The 19,568-nt window shown below is 57.8% G+C and overlaps 2 protein-coding genes across 8 annotated transcripts; one reads left to right on the top strand and one right to left on the bottom strand.

Moving 5' to 3' along the window:
- Nucleotides 1-1,061: 1,061 nt before the first annotated feature.
- Nucleotides 1,062-5,547, bottom strand: PPM1M (protein phosphatase, Mg2+/Mn2+ dependent 1M). 6 transcript variants are annotated; one of them, XM_077129080.1, is made up of 10 exons: nt 5,273-5,546; nt 4,445-4,568; nt 4,040-4,294; nt 3,417-3,529; nt 2,983-3,067; nt 2,760-2,860; nt 2,504-2,567; nt 2,191-2,298; nt 1,928-2,076; nt 1,062-1,570 (listed from the first exon to the last, which is right to left on the bottom strand). In XM_077129080.1, the coding sequence occupies exons 1-10, from the start codon at nt 5,494-5,496 to the stop codon at nt 1,426-1,428; spliced, it is 1,368 nt and encodes a 455-aa protein (XP_076985195.1). In that variant the 5' UTR covers nt 5,497-5,546; the 3' UTR covers nt 1,062-1,425. The 6 variants fall into 6 exon arrangements, with proteins under 6 accessions (XP_076985195.1, XP_076985194.1, XP_076985199.1 ...); XM_077129079.1 differs by having other exon boundaries at nt 2,760-2,878; nt 5,273-5,545; XM_077129084.1 differs by having other exon boundaries at nt 2,760-2,878; nt 4,498-4,568; nt 5,273-5,345.
- Nucleotides 5,548-10,416: 4,869 nt separating this feature from the next.
- On the top strand, nt 10,417-19,114 carry TWF2 (twinfilin actin binding protein 2). 2 transcript variants are annotated; one of them, XM_077129088.1, is made up of 9 exons: nt 10,417-10,577; nt 14,040-14,117; nt 15,770-15,948; nt 16,458-16,553; nt 16,703-16,807; nt 16,954-17,079; nt 17,707-17,857; nt 17,995-18,116; nt 18,533-19,114. In XM_077129088.1, exons 1-9 carry the CDS (start codon nt 10,553-10,555, stop codon nt 18,698-18,700), a joined length of 1,050 nt encoding a protein of 349 aa, XP_076985203.1. In that variant the 5' UTR covers nt 10,417-10,552; the 3' UTR covers nt 18,701-19,114. The 2 variants fall into 2 exon arrangements, with proteins under 2 accessions (XP_076985203.1, XP_076985202.1); XM_077129087.1 differs by lacking the exons at nt 10,417-10,577; nt 14,040-14,117 and adding an exon at nt 14,180-15,604.
- Nucleotides 19,115-19,568: the final 454 nt, after the last annotated feature.

Raw genomic sequence — 19,568 nt, forward strand, 5'->3', positions numbered from 1 at the left:
GTTTGCCCACTCCCCAGAGTTGGAGGGTGGGATGGGTTGTCTCCAGACACACAGGGACTCTGGGATCTGAGGCCTGGGGACTCTCGGAGCACTGTAGCCTGGGTCTCCCCAACCCCATGCCCTTAATAGGGCCAGAAGTGACTGGGAAGGGCCCAGCCCTTGAGCCAACCTTGATCTTCAAAGACTTCATCTGACACACACCTCAGGCTACCTTACACCCCCCCAGTTGTCTTTCTCTACCTCCATCTTTATTCAACTTGGCAGCCTTCAGCTGAAATAAGGTTCAGCCTGCTAGGCCCTGGCTTCTAAAGAGCAAGAATAGTAGGTCTTCTTTCAGGCTCCTGCACCAGTTCTGGTAGAAGGCTTGGTCCACTGCTTGGCAACTCAGTGCCTAGCTGGTGAGTTGGTAGTTCCTGGAGCCTGCTGCAGTAGTTGCTTCCTGTCTCTTGTCTTGCCCTTTCTGAACCAGAGTTAAAAAAAAACTTGCCACTTAACCCATGGTCACTGGAGGTTGGCCAAGGACTTAGAAGGGTGGGTGGGAATGTGTCCTGACACTCAAGATGGAAAAGTACCCCCCACCACCGCCCCCTCACATGTGGGAGGAGCTTTGTAGTGTTTGGTTCTGCTGGAAGACAGGAACAAGGTCAGCCTGACTCCCCCTCAAAGCAGCCACTCCTGCCTCTAGAGTTGCAAAAACAGGCAGCAGACTGGGTCTGAAGCAAGCCAGTAAGGCTGTGGGGGTGAGCTGGCCCCGTAGTTGATGTGGGGTAAAGAAGCAGGCACAGGATGTGGCCCACGCTTTGCTGGGAGAGCAGAGGGAGGGGCAAGTTGTGCTGAGGAAAGAGGAAGTAAAATTCTTGCAGGCTGGTAGGCAACATTCCTGCATTTGACTGGTGGAGTCCTGGAGAGTATTTGAGATCTGCCTTCACATAACTGTAGCTCCTACTAGGAGCTTCCCAGGCCAACCATAGCTTGTCAAGACAAGGTCAGGCCCAGAATTCATGGGCTATGCAATATGGGTATGTGAAAAATGGGTAAACTCCACACAAATGAATTGGCTCATTGGGCACAAAGGCCTCTTGCCTTTTTTTTTTTTTTTAATAAAAAATTTGTTCCACATTTGGCCCTCTCACACAGTATTGTTGGTGTGATGCCTGGGGGATATTCTAAACTACTGGTCCAAACTGAATCAGCTGGATTTTACTAAGCTCTTTGCACTGGTGGGCAAAGCCTTCCATACTCTTCCAACTCTGCCTGGTATAAATGCTGCCCTTGAAATGGGTGTGAGTTGGGGTGGGGAGGCAAGAGTGCTAGGCAGTGTCTGGGAACAAGGCAGACAGGGCCTGCTCTTGGCCTCAGTGGAGGGATGCCCAGAATGCACCCAGCCCTGGAGTGGTTCTGAAATGTGGTGTCTTGTCCAAATCCTCAATGGCCACTGTGCCTTTGGCCCTGGGCGTGTAAGGGAATCACGAACACAGAGATGTCGTCGTAGGACATCTGCCCTTCTCCTGTGTGGCCGCTCTCCATACCCTGTGTACTGTGTATCAGCATTTTGGCCAGCTCCAAGAACCTGTGGGGACCAGAAAGCAGATGTACTCTGGGCATGGCAACGGGTTAAGGCCAGCCCTCAAAGAAAACCATTCCATAGGGCTGGACACTTGGGGACCCAAGTGATGCAGACCAGTTGTGAGGTGGGGCAAGCAACAAGTACGGGAGAGCTACTCGCTGAACCACAAGAATCTGGACCCAAGAACTTCTGGTGGGAAACAAAGAGTAGCCACAGTTGCCTTCAGGAAGCTAGAGACAGCCCTGGTCCTGGCCACCTATTCTGTGCCAGGCTCACTGTAAAGCTGTCTTCTCAGCCATAACTTTTTTTTTGCCTCCGGCACCAACCCAGGCCCAGGTATATCCCCAGCAGTTAAAGTACCTGTGTGGGTCCTCTCGATTCCTAAGGAGAAAGCTCTGTACCAGTCGTGCCACCTGTTCATTTGACAGGACATCCCAGAGTCCATCAGTCGCCATGACAACCACATCCTCCTCTTGTAGCTCCAGTTGGTCCATCTCCAGCACGGTTACCTGCAGGTAAGGCCCAACTACAAAGCCCTCAGCTCCCCTTCCTGGCTCTCAGCAGCCTTATCATTTGCCTTTCTGGGCAAAGGGAAGCTATGGTGGGCCACATGGCCCCCTCACCTGTGGGACAGTGAGCAAGAAGGGCTTGAGCTGAATGTTCGTGTCCAGGACTCTGAGCTGATGGTCTCCCAGGCCCCGGGAGACAGCCAATGTTCCCAGCAACCGAGCCTGGGGGCAGTGTAATGTAGGTGATGGCAAAGAGCCCTCAGGAAACACAAGTACTAGGTTCTGCACTGCAGGGCACATGGGGAGAGGTGGACCCAAACCCTTGGGAGCCCTGGGTTGAAGGAGAAACATGCCAATCTCAGAGCAGAGCCCAGGACATAAGCAAGAGACAAAGGAGCTTCCTTTGTGGCGGGGGTCAGGCACTGACCTGCCTCCCCTGTCCGTGGATCAGTGGGTACTTGAGATCTGACTTCTCCACGCACTTGTAGCTCCTACCAGGAGCAGATCCAACATCAGTCAAGCCCCTACTTCCCACCTCGTTTCCCCCCAACACAAGACCCAACTACCACGCCCTCATAGTGCCTCCACTGCCCAGATGGAAGATAACTGCTCTAGGCCACACAGCTGGGCCTGGGTCACAGTGCTCTCCCTTCCCATCCAGTTGCCAACCTTAGTCCACTCACCAGCCACTCATGTGGTGATCCCTAAACAAAACTTTCTGTCCCAAGTCATCCCCTTTGAGCCGCCGAGGAAACTCCAGTCGGGTGAACTCACCAGCTAAAAGCTCGGGGTAGACAAAGGCCTGGGTGGGAAGCCATATTCGGGTCAGGTTCCCTCCTGTGGCTTCCTCTGGGCCTGGTCCCAGGAGTAAGGACTCCACGGCCTCCCTCTGCCAAGGACACCTACCAACTGCTGGATCCGCTGCCGCTCGGTCTCTGGAGTGAACTCAAAACTCAGAGGCCGTACCTCATCTCGTCGTACCAAGATGGCCCTGGGTGTAGGGGCGGGGGTGGTGGTGGGGTGGTCTGTGGGACCTCCGTCCTGTAGGCCCCTCCTCCAACTATCAGGAGCTGGCTTTGCCCAAGACAATCCTTTGCTCAAAGCCCTCCGTGGCTACCTAGGGCCTGCACGGTAGAAGCCCAGCCCTTTGGGGGAGCTCTCTGCTCTCCCTGGGCAGCCTAGCATCCACTGTCTACCACCACACTCCACATCCAACAGGTACACACACCCAAAACTCACCCATTTACCTCCCCTGACATCCAGCCCCACTTCACTGTGTCTGTTACTTCTGGTGACCACCTGCCTGCCCCACCCTTGCCCACCCTCCAGGGCTCACTCACCTGCTATCCCCTGCATTGGCCACATATAGCTTTCCCTGCAGGGACACAGCCACCAGGGCAGTGCAGCCGCCCGCTTGGCCTGAGGCCTCCAGCTCTCGCCCAATCACCTCATCCTGGGGCAAACCAAAGCCACCTCAGCTGCTGCCTGTACTGCCACCATATGATTCTGCCCCCCAATCCCCACCAAGTTCACTTCCCCACCCACAGGTCTGACAGTCCCAGTCCCAGCCCAAGGTCCACCATAACCCCAGGCATCCCTGTGGTAGGGCCTCTAGACGTGTGCCTGGGGAGGAAGGGAGGAATCCCTGCTCAAAACAGTGAGGGAAACCAGCCCCTGCACCAAAGACCAACAAGGTGTTGGGAGCCCCAGTAAGGGACCAACCTGGAACGAGATGATGCAGGTAAAACACCAAGCACATAATGGGTGCTGGATAAATGGGAGAGGTGGTTATGATGATAACGATGGCCATTAGGAATGATGAACAAACCAACCCAATCTTGCCCCCCCAATTCAAAGATCCAGAGTGACCACCATTACAATGCAGATTACCCACAACCAGGGACACCTTTGGAGACCCACGAGCAGACCCTTCCCTCCTTTCCCTGCCAAAGGCCACACTCACACATTCTTGGAAGGCACTCTCCAGAGCCCCAATCACCACATCTTCTGCCCTGATGCCCTTTTCCTCCACAAACTGGGGGTCGCTGGGGCAGACGCAGTGGCCACTGAGGTGCATGGGGGGCTGAGCAGCTACTACAGCCTCTACCACGGCCTCCAGCTGTCGGCGCAGGCAGGAGTGCAGGGTGTTGGCGGCCAGGATGGCTGCCGCGGGACCGCCGTGCCCATCAAACAGTGCCCAGTAATGACCCGTGAGGAACTGTGCAGGAAAAGCGTGGCGTCAGGACCCACCTCACTTTTTGGGTTCCCAGGCCCAGACTGAACCAAGATAAGGGGTAGCCAGGAAAGAACCTCAGCCAGCAAGTCCTGGCCCTGCCTCTAAGAGGGGTGCACAGCTGGCTGTGCTCACCTCCTCTGGGCACAGGTTCAGCCATTCCTGGTCCTCTTCAGCCCCCAACTCACTTCGCCGGATGCACAGCTTTCCACAGGCAGCCTGATCCTCATTGAATTCAGATTTCTCTGCATTGATGATCCTGTGGCCCGGAAGAGGTCAGTGACCCTTCAGAGACACCTGTGCCTCCGTGGACACAGAGGCCCGAGCTGGCACAGAGAGAAGAGCCCTTCTTCTGAGGCAACAGCTCCCATGCTGTCCCTGACACACACTCAGACAACCACAATTTAGGTTTCCTAACTGTCCAGTGACTGCCAGTAAAGGTAAAAAAAAAAAAAAAGATAAAAATAAAACCCAGAAAAAAAAAAAAATAAAACCCAGGGTCGAGCCCCTGCGACGCCTACCTGCTGACTCTGGCTTGGAGGTAGAGGAGCTCTGAGGCTCCCGTCCCTACCCCAGGGCAGCTCAGCCAGGACTCCTGTCACCAGCCGCACAGTGGAGGCCACAGCCCAGGGTGAGAGGTAGAGGGTAGGTAGGAGGTACCTCCACAGCCCAGAAAGCTGGAACTACCCAGCCTCACTGCGGCACATTTAAAGCCCCTGGGGCAGGGCTGAGGTGGGATAAAGGGAAGAGTTGTGAAAGGTCCTAAGGTGAGGCCCAAACGGAGTCATCCACTGGGTGTGTGGGGGTGTTACTCAGCCTGCGTTCTGGGTCAGCACAAGGCCCCAGACTGGATCAGGCAGGAGTCGGGGGGTTGGGGAGCCCGGGTGGGGGTCGTCCCGGGTTAGAACTCGCCCCGGGGTGCGGGTGTCAGGGTGGGGTTCGCCCTGCGGTGGGGGCACTTACTCGGCGTAGCCGGCGTTCCAGGGCAGCGTGCGGCCCCGCGCGGGGCTGTGCACCGGCCGGGAACGCGGGCGGCGCGAAGTGTCGGCGGTGCCTGGGCCCGAGCCCGAGCCGCGCAGGAAGCGGGGCCGCCGGTAGGGCACCGGGCTGGAGCGGGGCCCGGGGGGCCGCGGCGTGGGGAGCGGACCTCCCGGCAGGAAGCGGCGCCGGAACCAGCCGGCGGACATGGCGCTGCGGCAGGGGACTGCCGGCTGAGGGCCGCGGCGGGAGGGCTGAGCCGGATATCAGCAGCCCGCGCCTGGGAGGAGGAAGCGGACCCGGAGGCGGGGCCGGGCGCGGCGGTGACTCCCCCGGAGCCCCAACCTCACGCCGCGGCCCCCCATGCCCGGTGCTATCCGGCTCAAAGCAATCATAAGAAGTGAACCCTATTGTCAACCCCACTTTACGGGCAAGCGAACGGGCCTAGAGAGGCGAAGTAGCCGGCCCTGTGTCCCACAGTGGTCCCGACCCAGCAGGTTTCAAAGCCTGGCCACAGACTCCCCCTCCCCCCCGGCACCAGTGAGCTGCTGCATCCCAGTGGGCGTCCACGCGAGCTGTGAGACTGACCAGCCACACGTAGGGGCACTAGGGTTTGAAAGGAAGAAGTCCCTCCTTCCCACCCAAAGGGGCCATGGAGGGTTGTGTGAGCCCAGCCTGGAGGCTGTCCAGTGCCCATGGCAGAGCCTCAAGCTTCCTCCTCCTCAGTCCAGACCTTTACGCAAGGGGAAGATGAGGACAGGGTGTCCCTGGAGGACTGACATATTGAGTAAGAGTTTCTCAGAGCACAGTGTTCCCTCAGGTGGGCCTCTTTCTCACACTTAGCAGTCACCCTGGCCTTCCCTGTCCTGAGTAACTGCTCCCACCCCATGGCCAGTCGCCCAAAAGGGGGCTCCAATCGAGAGGACTTCTCTGGACAACAGGAGCCTCACCAGAGTGTGAGTGACTGATGGAATCCAGAGTTCCAAAAAGGCCAGACAGGTCAGAGTTGAGGCCGAGGGCTAATGGAAGTGAAAGACTTTCATCTGGGCCCTGGGGGGGCGGTGAGATATTCCAAGTCTCTTCACCCCTGGCTAGCTGTCCCCCTTCACATCTCCTTGTTAACAGAGTACTTTGTCACCCTTCTGTCCCTTGAGCCCAACTCCCAGGGCAGGTCTATTTCCATTTCATAACTAAAGAGTCCTAGGCCCTGAGGCCCGCAGAGGGGAAGTCTCCTGATACACAGGGCTGTGGTATTTCCATTATGACGTGCAGCTGACTCAAACCCCTGCTGAGGGGGATTTCTCTTCCCCTTTCCTCCTGGAAGGCAGGGCTTGCAGATACAGCCCAGGGCCCGCAGGGAGGGTGATAGCAGGGGGCCCACCTTCCCCTCTCTCCCGAACCCGGGCATTTGATCAGTGGGCCCACTTCCTCTTCCTACGACCCTAACCCATCAGAAGTTCCCCTGGCCCAGCGAGGAGGGTTCTTGGGGTGGAGAGCTGTGCCCAATACCCTCTCCCCAAGGCAGCACTGCTCCAGAGCAGTCTCAAGGCTCATTTACTGAACCCACTGTGGGTTCCCAGCTCCATGCTGGGCACTAGTGGCCTAGTGCTAATGGAGGTGAGCATGACGGCCACCCGCCTAGTGCTCATGGTAGAAGTGATGGTAGAAGTCCTGCTCTGCCAGGGGATGCTTGATCCTGTTGGTGAGCTTGAAGGGGCAAAGTCAGGAAAAGCTTCCCAAGGTGTCCCAAAGGACACCTGAGCTGAGACCTGTCACTGGGACAGAAATGAACCAGACACCCAGGGTGGGACAGACCCAATTCAGTTTGTGGGGTCACCTCTGGAACCCCTCAGCCAATGGTGCCGAAGTTTAAGCCTAAAAGTAGCTTAGAAAAGCTCTTCTCTAAGCTACTTTTTTGGTCTCACCTGAATAGGGTGAAGGTCCTGTCGTCTAGGTGTAGTCACAGAACTCCGGGCAGCGAGATGTCAAGGGCACTCAGTGCCTGGCTGGCAATGGTACCAGCTGAGCTCCGATCCAGGTTTGTTAGCCTCGACACTAAAAAAATTTAGCAACAAGACAGCCAGTAGGAATATGTAGTAAAGTTTATTAAAAAGAGAAGTTTTTATTAAAAAGATAGAGTACACGTTAAGGAGGTTAACACGGATGTGCCCAAGGAGGGACATGCACTGAATGGAGTGGGTTAGCTTGTTTTATAGGAAAGTTTTGTTAGTAGCAGGTTTCCATAGTAACTTTTGAACACTGGGTGTCTTCTAGGAGATAGCTAGCTAGGGAATTCATGGTTTGTTGTCACATACCTAAAATTGGCCTTTGGGCAAATGGTTGACAATCTTTATGACCCTGTGCTTCCTATCATTAACTAAGAATTTGTTTTGGGCCCAGAATGTTACAAACTTTTATAGTTTGGGAAGGTTTGGAGGATTTAGTGAAATTTTTGTCCCAGGAAGTGTGCGGCTCTGCATTAATTCCTCTGTGTCAGTACCTTTGGAGCTAGATAGGAAACAAGTTGTCTGTTAACTCTTTCAGAGCTGAATAGGAAACCAGAGACTTACAGTTGTCCTATTTTATCCTGTTTCACTGTCCTCTAGGTATATTCACAGAATTCCTGGAAGCCAGATGTCACAGGCACTCGGTTGCCCAGTTAAGCCATTTCTAATTTTCAGAGCCATGTGGAAGGTTTGGCCTGTTGGCCATTTTCCTGTTGACTTTTAAGAGTTCTTTATATATAAGGGAAATCAGCTCTTCATTTTGAAATGTGTTACATGTAAACTGAACCAGTTTGGTGTTTGTGTTTGGACTTTGATGGTGGGTTTTTTAGTGATATATTCCAAAAGTCTCTTCCAGTCCAAGATTCTAAAAATTTCTCCCTTTGTTTCTTCTAGTGTCTTAATAGTTTACCTTTTTTTTTTTTTACATTTAAATCTTTGATCTGCCTGGAAAAAAAGTTTGTTCTAAAAATCTCAATGGCCAACTTCTTTGTGTTGAGAAACACCAGGAGCAAAGGGGCAACCAGCCTGCTCCTGGATGCACCATTCAACCCTAACTTCGTTTGAGAGGGAACCATGTGCAAGTAGCTTTCTCATCACCTTTCTGACCAAAACCAGATCTCAGAGGGAGGTGGCGTGTTTTGACATTCTGCTGGCCCTTGGGCTCCTCACCTGTGTTCCAGGTCCTGAAGTTGGACCGGACTGGGCTCAGTTCAAACTCTCCTAGAGTGTTTCCTTCCTTGGGATGCTTGTCCCAGAGGGAAGCCATCTAGAGAAACCCTCATCACTGAGTTGTGAGTGACTCGTGGAGGGGATGAGGGCCACTGCCCAACAGGACTTCTCATCCTTTGACGGCTCCACCTTCTTCGTAAAGGAAACAAACATTCTTGGGCACACTGAGTGTATGTGACCTGGATCAAGACACCCCACCCCCCAAACTTCAGTTTCTTCATCTTTAAGATGGAAATAATCACAGCTACTTTGGAGGGCTGTCATGAGAAATAAATGTGCCCAGCATGTACAAAGTGTGCAACACACAAAGATTCTATTGGTTCGTATTCATACATTTATTTATTTGGCAAATATTACTGACTTCGTAGGAATCTGAGCACTGTTCTTTCTAGGTGCTGAGGATATAGTGGGACAAAAACTTACCCACTGGTGAGGGAGAAACAAGAAATGACTAGGCAAGTAAATACAGGTGTCATGTGGTAAGGAGAACAAAGAGAATAAAGCAGGAAGAAGGCCTGTTAGGGGGCATGGTGGGAGGGCACACACTGTCAGGAGAGGCCTTGCAGCTATGACAGTACCATCAATGACCCTGCATTGTCACAGCTGCTCTAGTGACGGACGTTTTGACAGTGGACACCATCTTACTGTTTTCCATTAATCTATCATCTTGGCTAGTACCTCTTCCCAAGAAACCAAGGCTCTTAATGGTTCCCGCAGAATTCCCAACTGCTCCAGTGGAGGGGCCATGACCGAGAGCTCTGTGTTGCTGGTCCATCTGGGCCGTGGCAGGGGTCAGAAGGAGAGCGGGTTGCTGTTCTCCTAAGGGCCACACAGGGCTTATATTTTCTACTGAGTGCTGGGTTGACATTGTGAGTAGGTTAAGTGGACCCCAACTCAGGAAGATGGACAAAAACCACCTTATGTTCTCTGGATTCTCCTCAAGAGAGGAGACACTCAGGACCTGGGGGGTACAGAGGAGGCCTGGCTTCCCAGCTAGACAGCGAGCAGGGAGCTCAAGGAGGGGCCAGCTATGGGTAGGCATCATCTACCTTCATCATCTCTCAGCAACCTCACCCCAAAAAGGCAGCCTCCTCACAATCTTCCCAATCAGGACAAACTCTGATTTTACCTCCTGGGGACGTGTTCTCAGCCCCAAACTAAGAGGAAACAATGCGTTGACTGGCTGGTCGCAGCAAGCAAGGGATGATGCCTGAGAAGGCAAGGCTGTTTCTGGGCTTCAGACAGCAGTTCTAGGACATGGAAGTTCCTCAGACTCACCAAGCTTTCGCCCTCCTTCCCCTACTGGGCCTTTGCACATGTGGTTCCCTCTTCTCAGAGAACTCTTCCCTCCACTCGGGACTGCCCATTCTCCTCTCCAGGTCCCTGCTCAGATTTCGCCTCCTAGCGGTCCTGCCGACACCGTTAGTGTGCTCGCCTGCTGACAGAAGGCTGTCACTGCGAGGACCGAGCCCACCGGCCATGACCTCCCTAAGGTGTCCAGTGCCCCGCGGGAGGGGCCGTATGCCACCCAAACCCGCGCCCTCCGCACAGACCTCTTCCTGGCCGCAGCGGGCACGCGCGGATCCGTTCCCAACAGCAAACCCACCTGGACCCCGGCGCACAGATCCGTGCGCGCGTACCCACCGACCCACCAGCCGGATCGGGGCGCACACACAGATACGCACGCTCCGCCACACACAGATACCCCCGCCCCGCACAAACAGAAGCACGCGCAAGCGCGCGTATACACCGACCATCTCCCTATAAGAAGCCCAACCGGACCGAGGCGCACACTCGCACGCACGCGCAGCCCAGAGCCTTCGCCACCCGCCCCTCCCGGACTCCCCCGTCGGGGGCGGGGCGCCGCTGGGGGCGGGCCCTGCAGCACCGCCCGGGAAGCTGCGCGAGGCTAGGCGGCCGCCGCCACATCCTCCTCCTCCTCCTCCTCCTCTTCCCCTGCCAAGCGAGTCGAGCGGGTTCGGGCCGAGGCGAGGGCCCCGAGGGCACGCGCGGAGCGGGGCGCGGAGCCATGGCGCACCAGACCGGCATCCACGGTGAGGGCGGAAGGCGGGTGGGCGGGGGGCCTGAGGTCTTCGCTCGCGGCTGCGCCCCCTCCCCGGCCCTCGGCCCCTCCCTCCTTCCCTGCCGGGGCCGGGAGAAGCTTCCTGTTCTCTTCTACAGCCCCGGGTTGCCTGAGCCATCTGGGGGCGGGGGCAGTTGGGGTGGGGGCGAGAAGTGCAGACCTGCTGCGCATAGCAGGGAGTGGGTGGACATGTTTCGTGCACAGCTGGGGTGGCAATATCTCTGTGCCCACCTGGGTGTGGTGTGAACCCATCTCGGTCCAGGTGTGCATTTATGTTCTTTTCTGGTTGTGAGCGTACCCGGATGTGCACTTCTGCTGGGTGGGTGGGGGGGTCCTACACATATGTGAACATGTCTGTGTGTACAGCCCTGTTTGTGCTTATCTGGCTTTGGCTGTACTTATGCACATCAAGGGACTGTCATCCACATTTGAGCAGATACTGTGTAGGCAGCACAGTATCTTTAGACAGCAGTGGTTCCTGTTGGTCTGCACGGCTGTGGGTGTACGTGTGTGCATAATTTGGGCGCACCTCAGTATGCATTTGTTGCCATAGATGCATGTACTGGTTATGTCTATGTGTATGTGTGAGAGGAAGGGGCACTGACCTTTACCCTTCTCAGGACCCTCCTGCTTTTCCTGCCAGCTAAGCTGGGGAAGCCCTAGGAAAACAGAATGGGGAGGGTTTCTGATCTGACCTTGACCTCTGACCTCTCTCAGAGTCTGCCCCAGCGAGGGGGGAGGGTCCTGTTACAGAGTTTGTGGGGTAGGGTCCTGGCCCTAGAAAATCCAGGCCTCCCCCCAGGAAGCCTCTAACCCAGAGCGTGTCCCCCTAAAACCCTTCTCCCCACCCACCCTCCAGGACCAGGTTTCCTCCTCAGGCTGGAAGAGAAGCAGTGTCTGGGATCCAAATGCTCTGACCTTACCTGGACCTTAGTGTCCCCATTTGTCACTGGCCTAGGAGGGCTGCCTGACCTGGGGAAGGCCCAGGCTGCTTGCCCAGACAGGCGTGGTGGTTTGGCCATGGGCCATTCCTCCCACCACACCAGGATCCCCTGCCTGAGGCACTCTCATCACCCTGCCTGGATCCTGGTTTGTGGTTGTGGCCACTTGGTGGCTGGACCGCCCCCAGAGGGCTTCCCTGGCCCGGCCCTGCCCCACCCTGGCAGGACCAGAGAAGGCCTCCCACCAGGTGGGCCTCTCTCCAGGAGGTGCTGGCTTGAGCCCCTCAGGAGGAGAGTGACCATCTGCCCCTTCTTCCCCCTTTGTCTGGTCACTGCCACCGCCACAGAAGGGAGGACTCCTCCCTTTCCCCCTCTCCGGTCCCTTCCCATCCTCTCCCCCACCCTCCACAAGCTGGCAAGCTGGCAGATCTGTGGCCAGGGCCCTGCCGAGCTCCCTCATTTCTTATTCCTTCATTCCTTATATGGTGAGACAGGCTGACCGAGGGGGCCACCGGGGGTGGGGCTCTCCCCCAGTCCTCCTGCCTGCACACAGCCCACTCCTTCCCATTTCTGGCCTGGGGAGGTGGCAGGAGAGATCACCGTGAACACACAGATGCCAGTCCTGTCCCGGCCATAGGTGTCAGGCAGCTGCCCTCCGAGCGGCCTGTAAGCCGAGGTGCACGGGGTGGGGGTGGGGGCATGAATCTTTGATGATAGAGGCTCAGGTGTCCCAGGCCTCTGGATTATTGATGGTGGCTAGGGAGCAGGGGAGAGATGTCACTCTCTGCTCCTCCCTTGCTGGGGTGTCAGTTTACCCTAGTAATGCTAGGAAGGGTGTGTCAGCATCTCCAGTGGGGGAGCTTCTTGGCCTCTCCTCCGGGGAGGTCTGAGTAGGTAGACCAGCATTGTGTCACTTTTACTCACAGTGGCCCCTGTTACTAAGCACTTTCTCCCATGTACTCCTCACCAGAGCCTTCTGGAATTTGTGGGTAATGTCTCCATTTCACAGATGAGACTGGGGCTCAGAGAAGGCAGGAGTCCCACAGTTAGGGAAAAGATTGAGCCTCGGAGGCCAGTCTCTTCATCAGGGGCGTGCTTGGTGTCTATAACTGGGTGGGCTGTACAGACCTTGTGGGGCTGTGCCCGCCTGTCTGCAGCTGCATGCCATGCTGTTCGGAGCCCCCAGGCCCTTTGCGGTCAGCTGGGCCCCTACCCGCCCAGCAGCCTTGGAGGGTGCTGCGCAGCCCCGGGCTCAGGGTCAACCTGCATGGGGAGCACCTAAGGACATGACCAGTTTGTTTTCCTTAAAGGCCCTCCCTTCCCCACCCCTGAGCTGTCCAGACTGGGCCCTATAAATATTCTCTGACCTCAGCCTTCCAGCTGTGCTATTGCCTGAATTGTGACCCTTGGGCAGCCTCAAGGTCACACCAGCCCGACCCTGCTCACTGGGGTGACACAAGCCAGGGTCCTTCCCCACTTGGACCTTGGTTTCCCCGTCTGAACTGCTGGTGAGTCTGTGTCTTCCCCTTGTTCCCTGGCTCTGACCATGATCCTCACCTCTGCACAGGGGGCTTTAGTCACTGGCTGTCACCTCCCAGCTCTGCAGCCCAAGGCCCCAGGCAAGGTCTATTTGGGGCAGTTCCTGGGAGCCAGTGCTCTTGAAGCCTTCTGTGCTGCCTGGTGGTGAGAGGCGTTGGGGTTCTTGCTGCCCCCTCACAGGCTTGTGCCAGGGCTGGGGGGGCGGGGCACGCGGTTGGGCTGCCCGGCTGGTAGGCTGGGCCGGATGTGCGTGCTCGTGTGTCTGTGCACGTGTATGTGTTCGTGTGTGTATTTCATACAGCCGTCTAGTCATGTCTGTGCATCTGTCAGCAGCCTGGGGACTGTATCTGTGTGCGTGCTCACGTGGCTAAACTTGTGTCCATTTATGTTTGACCAGATGAGTGTGTGTTCATGTATGAGTGCTTGTATTTATATCCCTCTGTGTCACATACATGTGTTTGTGTGTACGTGGGTATTCCCACATGCTGGATTAAGTATGTACACATACTTAAAGAACATATTTGTGTCAGTGCACAGCTGGAGTGTTTGTCCGTGCCTCCTGTGGATATGGATCTGCAGTGCTGGGGGTATCCCAGGGCGGCCCAGTGCTGGGCCTTACTGAGGGGCGGGGACAGGCGGGGGCATTCACTCTGTGGCTGGCCTGGCCTAGCCCAGAGCCTGCCCCATCCTTGGGTGGGCCAGCCTGCCCCTGCCTGCTCCGTCATCAGAGCCATCCCAGCCAGAGGGCCACTCGCCTGCCACCTCTGCTGGCTAAATTTGGGAGCTTGTGTTCAGCAGCCGTCTCGGGTTCCCAGTCACATGGGGGGCTGTATTTAACCCGCACTCCCAGCTCGGCCACCAGACCCCATAGGAGAGAGCAGGCCCCACACGCACGTCGGCCCACCCTGCCTGCTCCGCGTGCCTCTCCCCCACCATGTTTCTCGTTCTTGTAGCCACTGAGGAGCTGAAAGAATTCTTTGCGAAGGCGCGGGCTGGCTCTGTCCGTCTTATCAAAGTCGTTATTGAGGACGGTGAGTGCTCCCCTCGGGCCGGGGTGCAGGCTGGACGCTGGCTCCGGGACGGGGCGGTGTGGGGGGTAGGTCAGCCTCCAGCCCCCTCAGCACCTCAGTTTCCCCATCTGGCTCCCACCTGCCTCCCTCTGCTCATGGTCAACAGGCTTGACCTGGCTCAGTTGCCAGCCAGGGGCTGGGTGTGTGTGGAGGGGAAAACTCAAGAAGCTGCCAGGGGCCCTGTCCTTGGGGAGTGCCCTGCCAACAGAGAGAAGAGGCTTGTGACTGGCTGTCTTTGAGAGCAGGATAGGGGGATTCTGGGCTTGGTTGGGGATTAGGCTTTAGAGCCAAAGCTTTGCTGGACTTGGTCCAGGGTTCCCAAATTCAGCTGTCCTCAGAGGCCAGGTAGGAGTCATTATGGTGGGTCATGAGTGAAGACCTCTTGGGGCAGTGGGCCGCAGATCCCACCTTCACCAGGCAACTGCATGCTACTGACCCAGTTCTCACCCCGCCCTGTCACCTCCCAGACAGGACATCCTTGCAGATGTTAACACTCTAGGTGGGCCCTTATTTCTGTTCTGCATTCCATTGTTGGGGTACCTGGGATTGATGAGCAGGTGGGGCCCAGCTCCCGCTGGTGGTGGTCCCTGCCCAGCTCCTACTGACCGTGCCCACAGGATTGTGGGCCCCGGGCAGCCAGAGGATGATTTTTCTAAAGAAGCAGTGAATTCCACTTTTTATGGAAAGTTTCCTGGTTTAAAAATGTTGGCACCAAATTAAGCAATGTAGGTGCCTTTGGGGCCAATCATACCATGACTGCTGGTTTTCAACCCTGACTCAGTCTGAGTGCTGGGGACAGCGGGTGAAGGCCGAGGCCCTCCATGTTGGGGCCTGGTGGGTCAGGTGCCCCGGTTCTTCCTCTACCTGGGCCTGTGCACCCCTGGGCTGGTGCCAGGTGTCAGCCCTGCAGGTGCCGGCTGCTGGGCCCCAGGCATTGGAGGGGGGCTGCTTTGAGGTTAGTCACGATTTGCAGAAGGACTACAGCTGGTGGGGCAGGGGGAGTGCGGCTACCTGCTAACAGTGTCCGGTGGGAACCCCAGACCTTTCCCTGAAGCTCCTACAGGTCCCTGTGGCCAGAGCCTGTGACACACAGTTGTTCTGAGAGGGTGTGCAGGGGGCTCTGCTGCACCCCAGGCTGAGGGAGGAGGAGAGCAGGGGGCAGCCCTGTGTGTGCAGTGGGCCCAGCAGCTATGTTGGGGGTGGGGGTCTGAGCGAGCGCCTAAGTATGTGGGTGTCTGGAGGAGCTGCAGGCTGGGTGACGGGCATGCCGTGGAAAGCCTGCAAGCAGTTGTGTTGGGTGCTCCATGGGCAGAGCCTCATGGCCATTTTTCCTTGCACACGTGTGTGTGTGTGTGCTGGGGATGAGGAGAGAGGGCAACCTCTGGCTGGCAGCTTTGCGCCCTCATTCATTCATTCGCTCGCTCACTCACTGGTTCACTCACCCAGCCGTAAGTGTTTCAGGGACATGGGCCTCCAGGGGCAGGTGGGTGGGGTGGGGTGGCCGGCAGGTCTGAGCCAGTTTGGGGGGCTGCAGCTAGAGGGTGGAGGGCCACAGTCAAAAGTTGGAGGAGGGAGGCCACCCACGCCTCGGCTCACCCAGCCTCTGCCCCCAGAGCAGCTCGTGCTGGGCGCCTCGCGGGAGCCAGTGGGCTGCTGGGACCGCGACTATGACAGGGCCGTGCTGCCGCTGCTGGACGTCCAGCAGCCCTGCTATCTGCTCTACCGTCTTGACTCGAAGAACACCCAGGGGTTTGAGTGGCTCTTCCTTGCCTGGTCACCAGACAGTTCTCCTGTGAGTCCCAGCCCCAAGCTTGGGGCTAATAGGGGGGCTGAGTCTGAGTGGCCTCCCACATGAGGAGTCTAAGGTGGGACACAGGCTTGCCCTGGGGAGTCTGAGGGGTGCACAGGCCCATCCTGGGGGGCCTGAGGGGGTCACAGGCCCATCGTGGGGGGCCTGAGGAGGATCACAGGCCCATCGTGGGGGGCCTGAGGGGAGCATAGGCCTACCTTGGGGAGTCTGAGGAAGAGATGAGGTGCTGCCCCAGAGTCTGAGAGAGGGTCAGACCCTGTGCTTGGAGTCTTGTCTCCGTTCTGCCTCCGAGAGGAGGGAGGTGTGGCTGGGTAGAAGCTCCCCTGTTGACTGGCCCCTGCCCCGCGGCCTCCTCGCCTTTGCGCTGCGCCCTCTGCTGGGTGCATGGGCACAGTGAGGTCCTGGCGTGCCCAGAGGTTCCTGCGTGCTCCCAGCAGAGGCAGCCCCACCTGGGGCGGGAGGTGGCTCCCAGCTTGGTCCCTGTCCTCCAGGTGCGGCTGAAGATGCTGTATGCAGCCACACGCGCCACAGTGAAGAAGGAGTTTGGTGGCGGCCACATCAAGGATGAGCTCTTCGGGACTGTGAAGGTAGCCACTGGGTTGAGGTTACAGGCCCCAGAGGGTGGGCGTGGGGCAGGATCACGGAGCGCGTCAGTGACTACAAGTGGGGCACCCAGTGGGCTTCTACAAGCCCATCCTGAAGGCCCCCATTTATGCCTCTGCATCTATCCGGCCAGGATGACCTCTCTTTTGCTGGGTACCAGAAGCACCTATCGTCCTGTGCTGCGCCTGCCCCACTGACCTCGGCTGAGAGAGAACTTCAGCAGATCCGTATCAATGAAGTGAGCATGTCGAGCAGGGGGCAGAAGTTCCAGCCAGAGGCCCTGGGGTAGCAGGCCCCCGCCAGCTGAGCCTGTGCGTTCAGTGGGCTGCACCCTGGTTTGGGCAGACAAGGGTCCTACTCACTGCTTTCCCTTCCTGCCACCAGGTGAAGACCGAGATCAGTGTGGAGAGTAAGCACCAGACCCTGCAGGGCCTCGCCTTCCCCCTGCAGCCCGGGGCCCAGCGGGCTCTGCAGCAGCTCAAGCAGAAGACAATCAACTACATCCAGCTGGTGGGTGCCGTTCCCTGCCTGGACACACACGTGGGACAGGCTGTGTCCCCCCTCACCAGTCCTCCATCTCTCCCTATTTCTGTTTGGCGTACACCCAAAACCATATAAAGATGAATGCTTGCAGCCAGGGAACCTGTGGGCACACTGCCCCATGCCACCCGTCCACACGTCACACACACTCACCCTGGGGCCTGAGCCCCTTTCTGCCCAACTCTCACCCCCTTTCCCTCTGACCCGGTGACCCATCAGTGACCTCCTAATTGCGCTGACCCCTTCAAGCAGAACGGTTCCTGCCTTTCAAAGCATGTCCCCCAGAGGTACCACCCCTGAGGATGGGCTGGCCTGATGGCAGTGGCTCCCGGGGAGCATGGCCCTCCTGCTCTGTCCTGTCTGCCCCCTTTGGCAGGAACTCCCACTCAGGCAGAGCCTCAAAGGGGCAGGGTCAGTGGTCTCTTCAGAGGGATCCCCACAGAGGGGCTCCTGCTGGGGAGGGAGTCCTGGGAGTGGGAGATTGTACACAGGTCCTCTCTGGCCCCTGCCCTCCAGGCAGGCCTACCCCTGGGGATGGTTCCTGTGTGGCGGGGGGGCCTGGGCCCTCCCCAACCTGGCGTCCCCCTGTCTTGGCAGAAGCTGGACCTGGAGCGGGAGACGATCGAGCTTGTGCACACAGAGCCCACAGATGTGGCCCAGCTACCCCTGCGGGTACCCCGCGATGCCGCCCGCTACCACTTCTTCCTCTACAAACACACCCATGAGGGGGACCCCCTCGAGTCTGTGGGTGAGTGGCTGCGGCCGGGCCCCAAGGTCTGTGGCTGGGCAGGAGCAGTGCCAGCTTCCAGCTAGGGCGGGGGCAGTGGGGATATGAGCAGATTTCCCAGACTTGCCCAGCCTCATCCCCTCTGCCTGCTCACCCAGTGTTCATCTACTCGATGCCGGGATACAAGTGCAGCATCAAGGAGCGCATGCTCTACTCCAGCTGCAAGAGCCGCCTCCTTGACTCTGTGGAGCAGGACTTCCAGCTGGAGATCTCCAAGAAGGTGGGCACCCGTCCCGAGGCCCTTGCCCCCCAGAGCCCTGACACCCACCTCCACATGGGGATTACTGTTCTAAGACAAATGGCAGGGCATGGATCACATTTACTCCGTTGGATGGAAGGGGAAACTGAGGCCCATAGGGTGACATGTGGCCCAAGGCTTCCCAGCAGCGCAGGCTGCCTGTGCCTCCTCCTTCCCCTGGGTCTGGGAGACAGGGAGGGGGCACCCCCAGGTGAACAGCATGGCAGTGGGCCCTGGGCCCAGTATTCCTGGGGGGGGCATTTTTGGTAGGGGTCTAGGAGGAGACCCCCAGGACTGGGATGTGAGGCAGCAAGGAGGTGTGTCCGAGGCATGGGCTCCCTAGGGTGGTGTGGGTCAGGGCTCCTCACCTACGAGGTGACCACCCCACGCCCCCGCAGATGGAGATCGACGACGGGGCCGAGCTGACGGCCGAGTTCCTGTACAGCGAGGTGCACCCCAAGCAGCAGGCCTTCCGACAGGCCTTCGCCAAGCCCAGGGGCCCAGGCGGCACACGCGGCCACAAGCGCCTCATCCGCGGCCCTGGTGAAAATGGAGACGACAGCTAGGTGACCGGACTGGGCCTGGCGGGCGTGTGGACTGTGGGGCCACCCCCCCACACCCCCTGCCCCGCCACCTCCCTCCTTCCCTCCTCCCCTGGGGCAGGGCGGCTTCCTGGGGCTCAGGAGCTGGTGGCTGAATGTGCTCACAGCTCCTGCAGGCTGGCGTTTTGTCACTCTTCTCCAGTATTGTCCCTGCCTCTCCTGCTTGTGTCCAGGAGCCTGAGGGCCCTGCCTGGCTGGCTCAAGGGGGCTGGGTGTGGGCCCTGGCCTGAACTCTTGGCCCTCAGAGGAACGGAGTGCAGGGTCCTAGGGCAGCCTGGAAGCCTTTGGCCATATGGGGTGGGGCAGGGGCAGGGGGTCACTGCAGGACGGGATGGCTGAATGCTGTATTTTCTAAAGAATAAAATATTTTTAAATCAACACCTGAGCCTGTCCCTGGGGGCCCATCTCTGGGCGTGGGGAATTGGGAGGCCCTGTTCATATACGTGTCCCTCTCCCCACTCAGAAGGGGACTGTCGGCCTGATGGGTGGAGCCCCAGCCCCCCTAGCTATGGGCATGTGGGAGAGTCTGTCCATGAGTATGTGAGGCCACACGCCTCCCTTGGGTGCCCTTGGCTGAGCCAAGAGGCAGGCACATTTGCACTGTGCTATGGGGCACCCGGGTGTATTTGTCTCCTAGAGCTGCTGGAACAAGTCATTACAAATCTGGTGACTTATCCTCTCACAGTTCTGGAGACCAGAAGGCTGAAATGGGCCTCACTGGGCTAAAACTAAGTTGTCGACAAGGGCCTTTTCCTTCTGGAGTCCCCAAGGGAGAATCCCTGCCTTTCCTAATTCCTAGAGGCTGCTGGTATTCCTTGGGCTTGTGACCCCT

Source organism: Tamandua tetradactyla, chromosome 15 (genome assembly GCF_023851605.1).
Source record: "Tamandua tetradactyla isolate mTamTet1 chromosome 15, mTamTet1.pri, whole genome shotgun sequence".
Classification (NCBI taxonomy): Eukaryota; Metazoa; Chordata; class Mammalia; order Pilosa; family Myrmecophagidae; genus Tamandua; species Tamandua tetradactyla.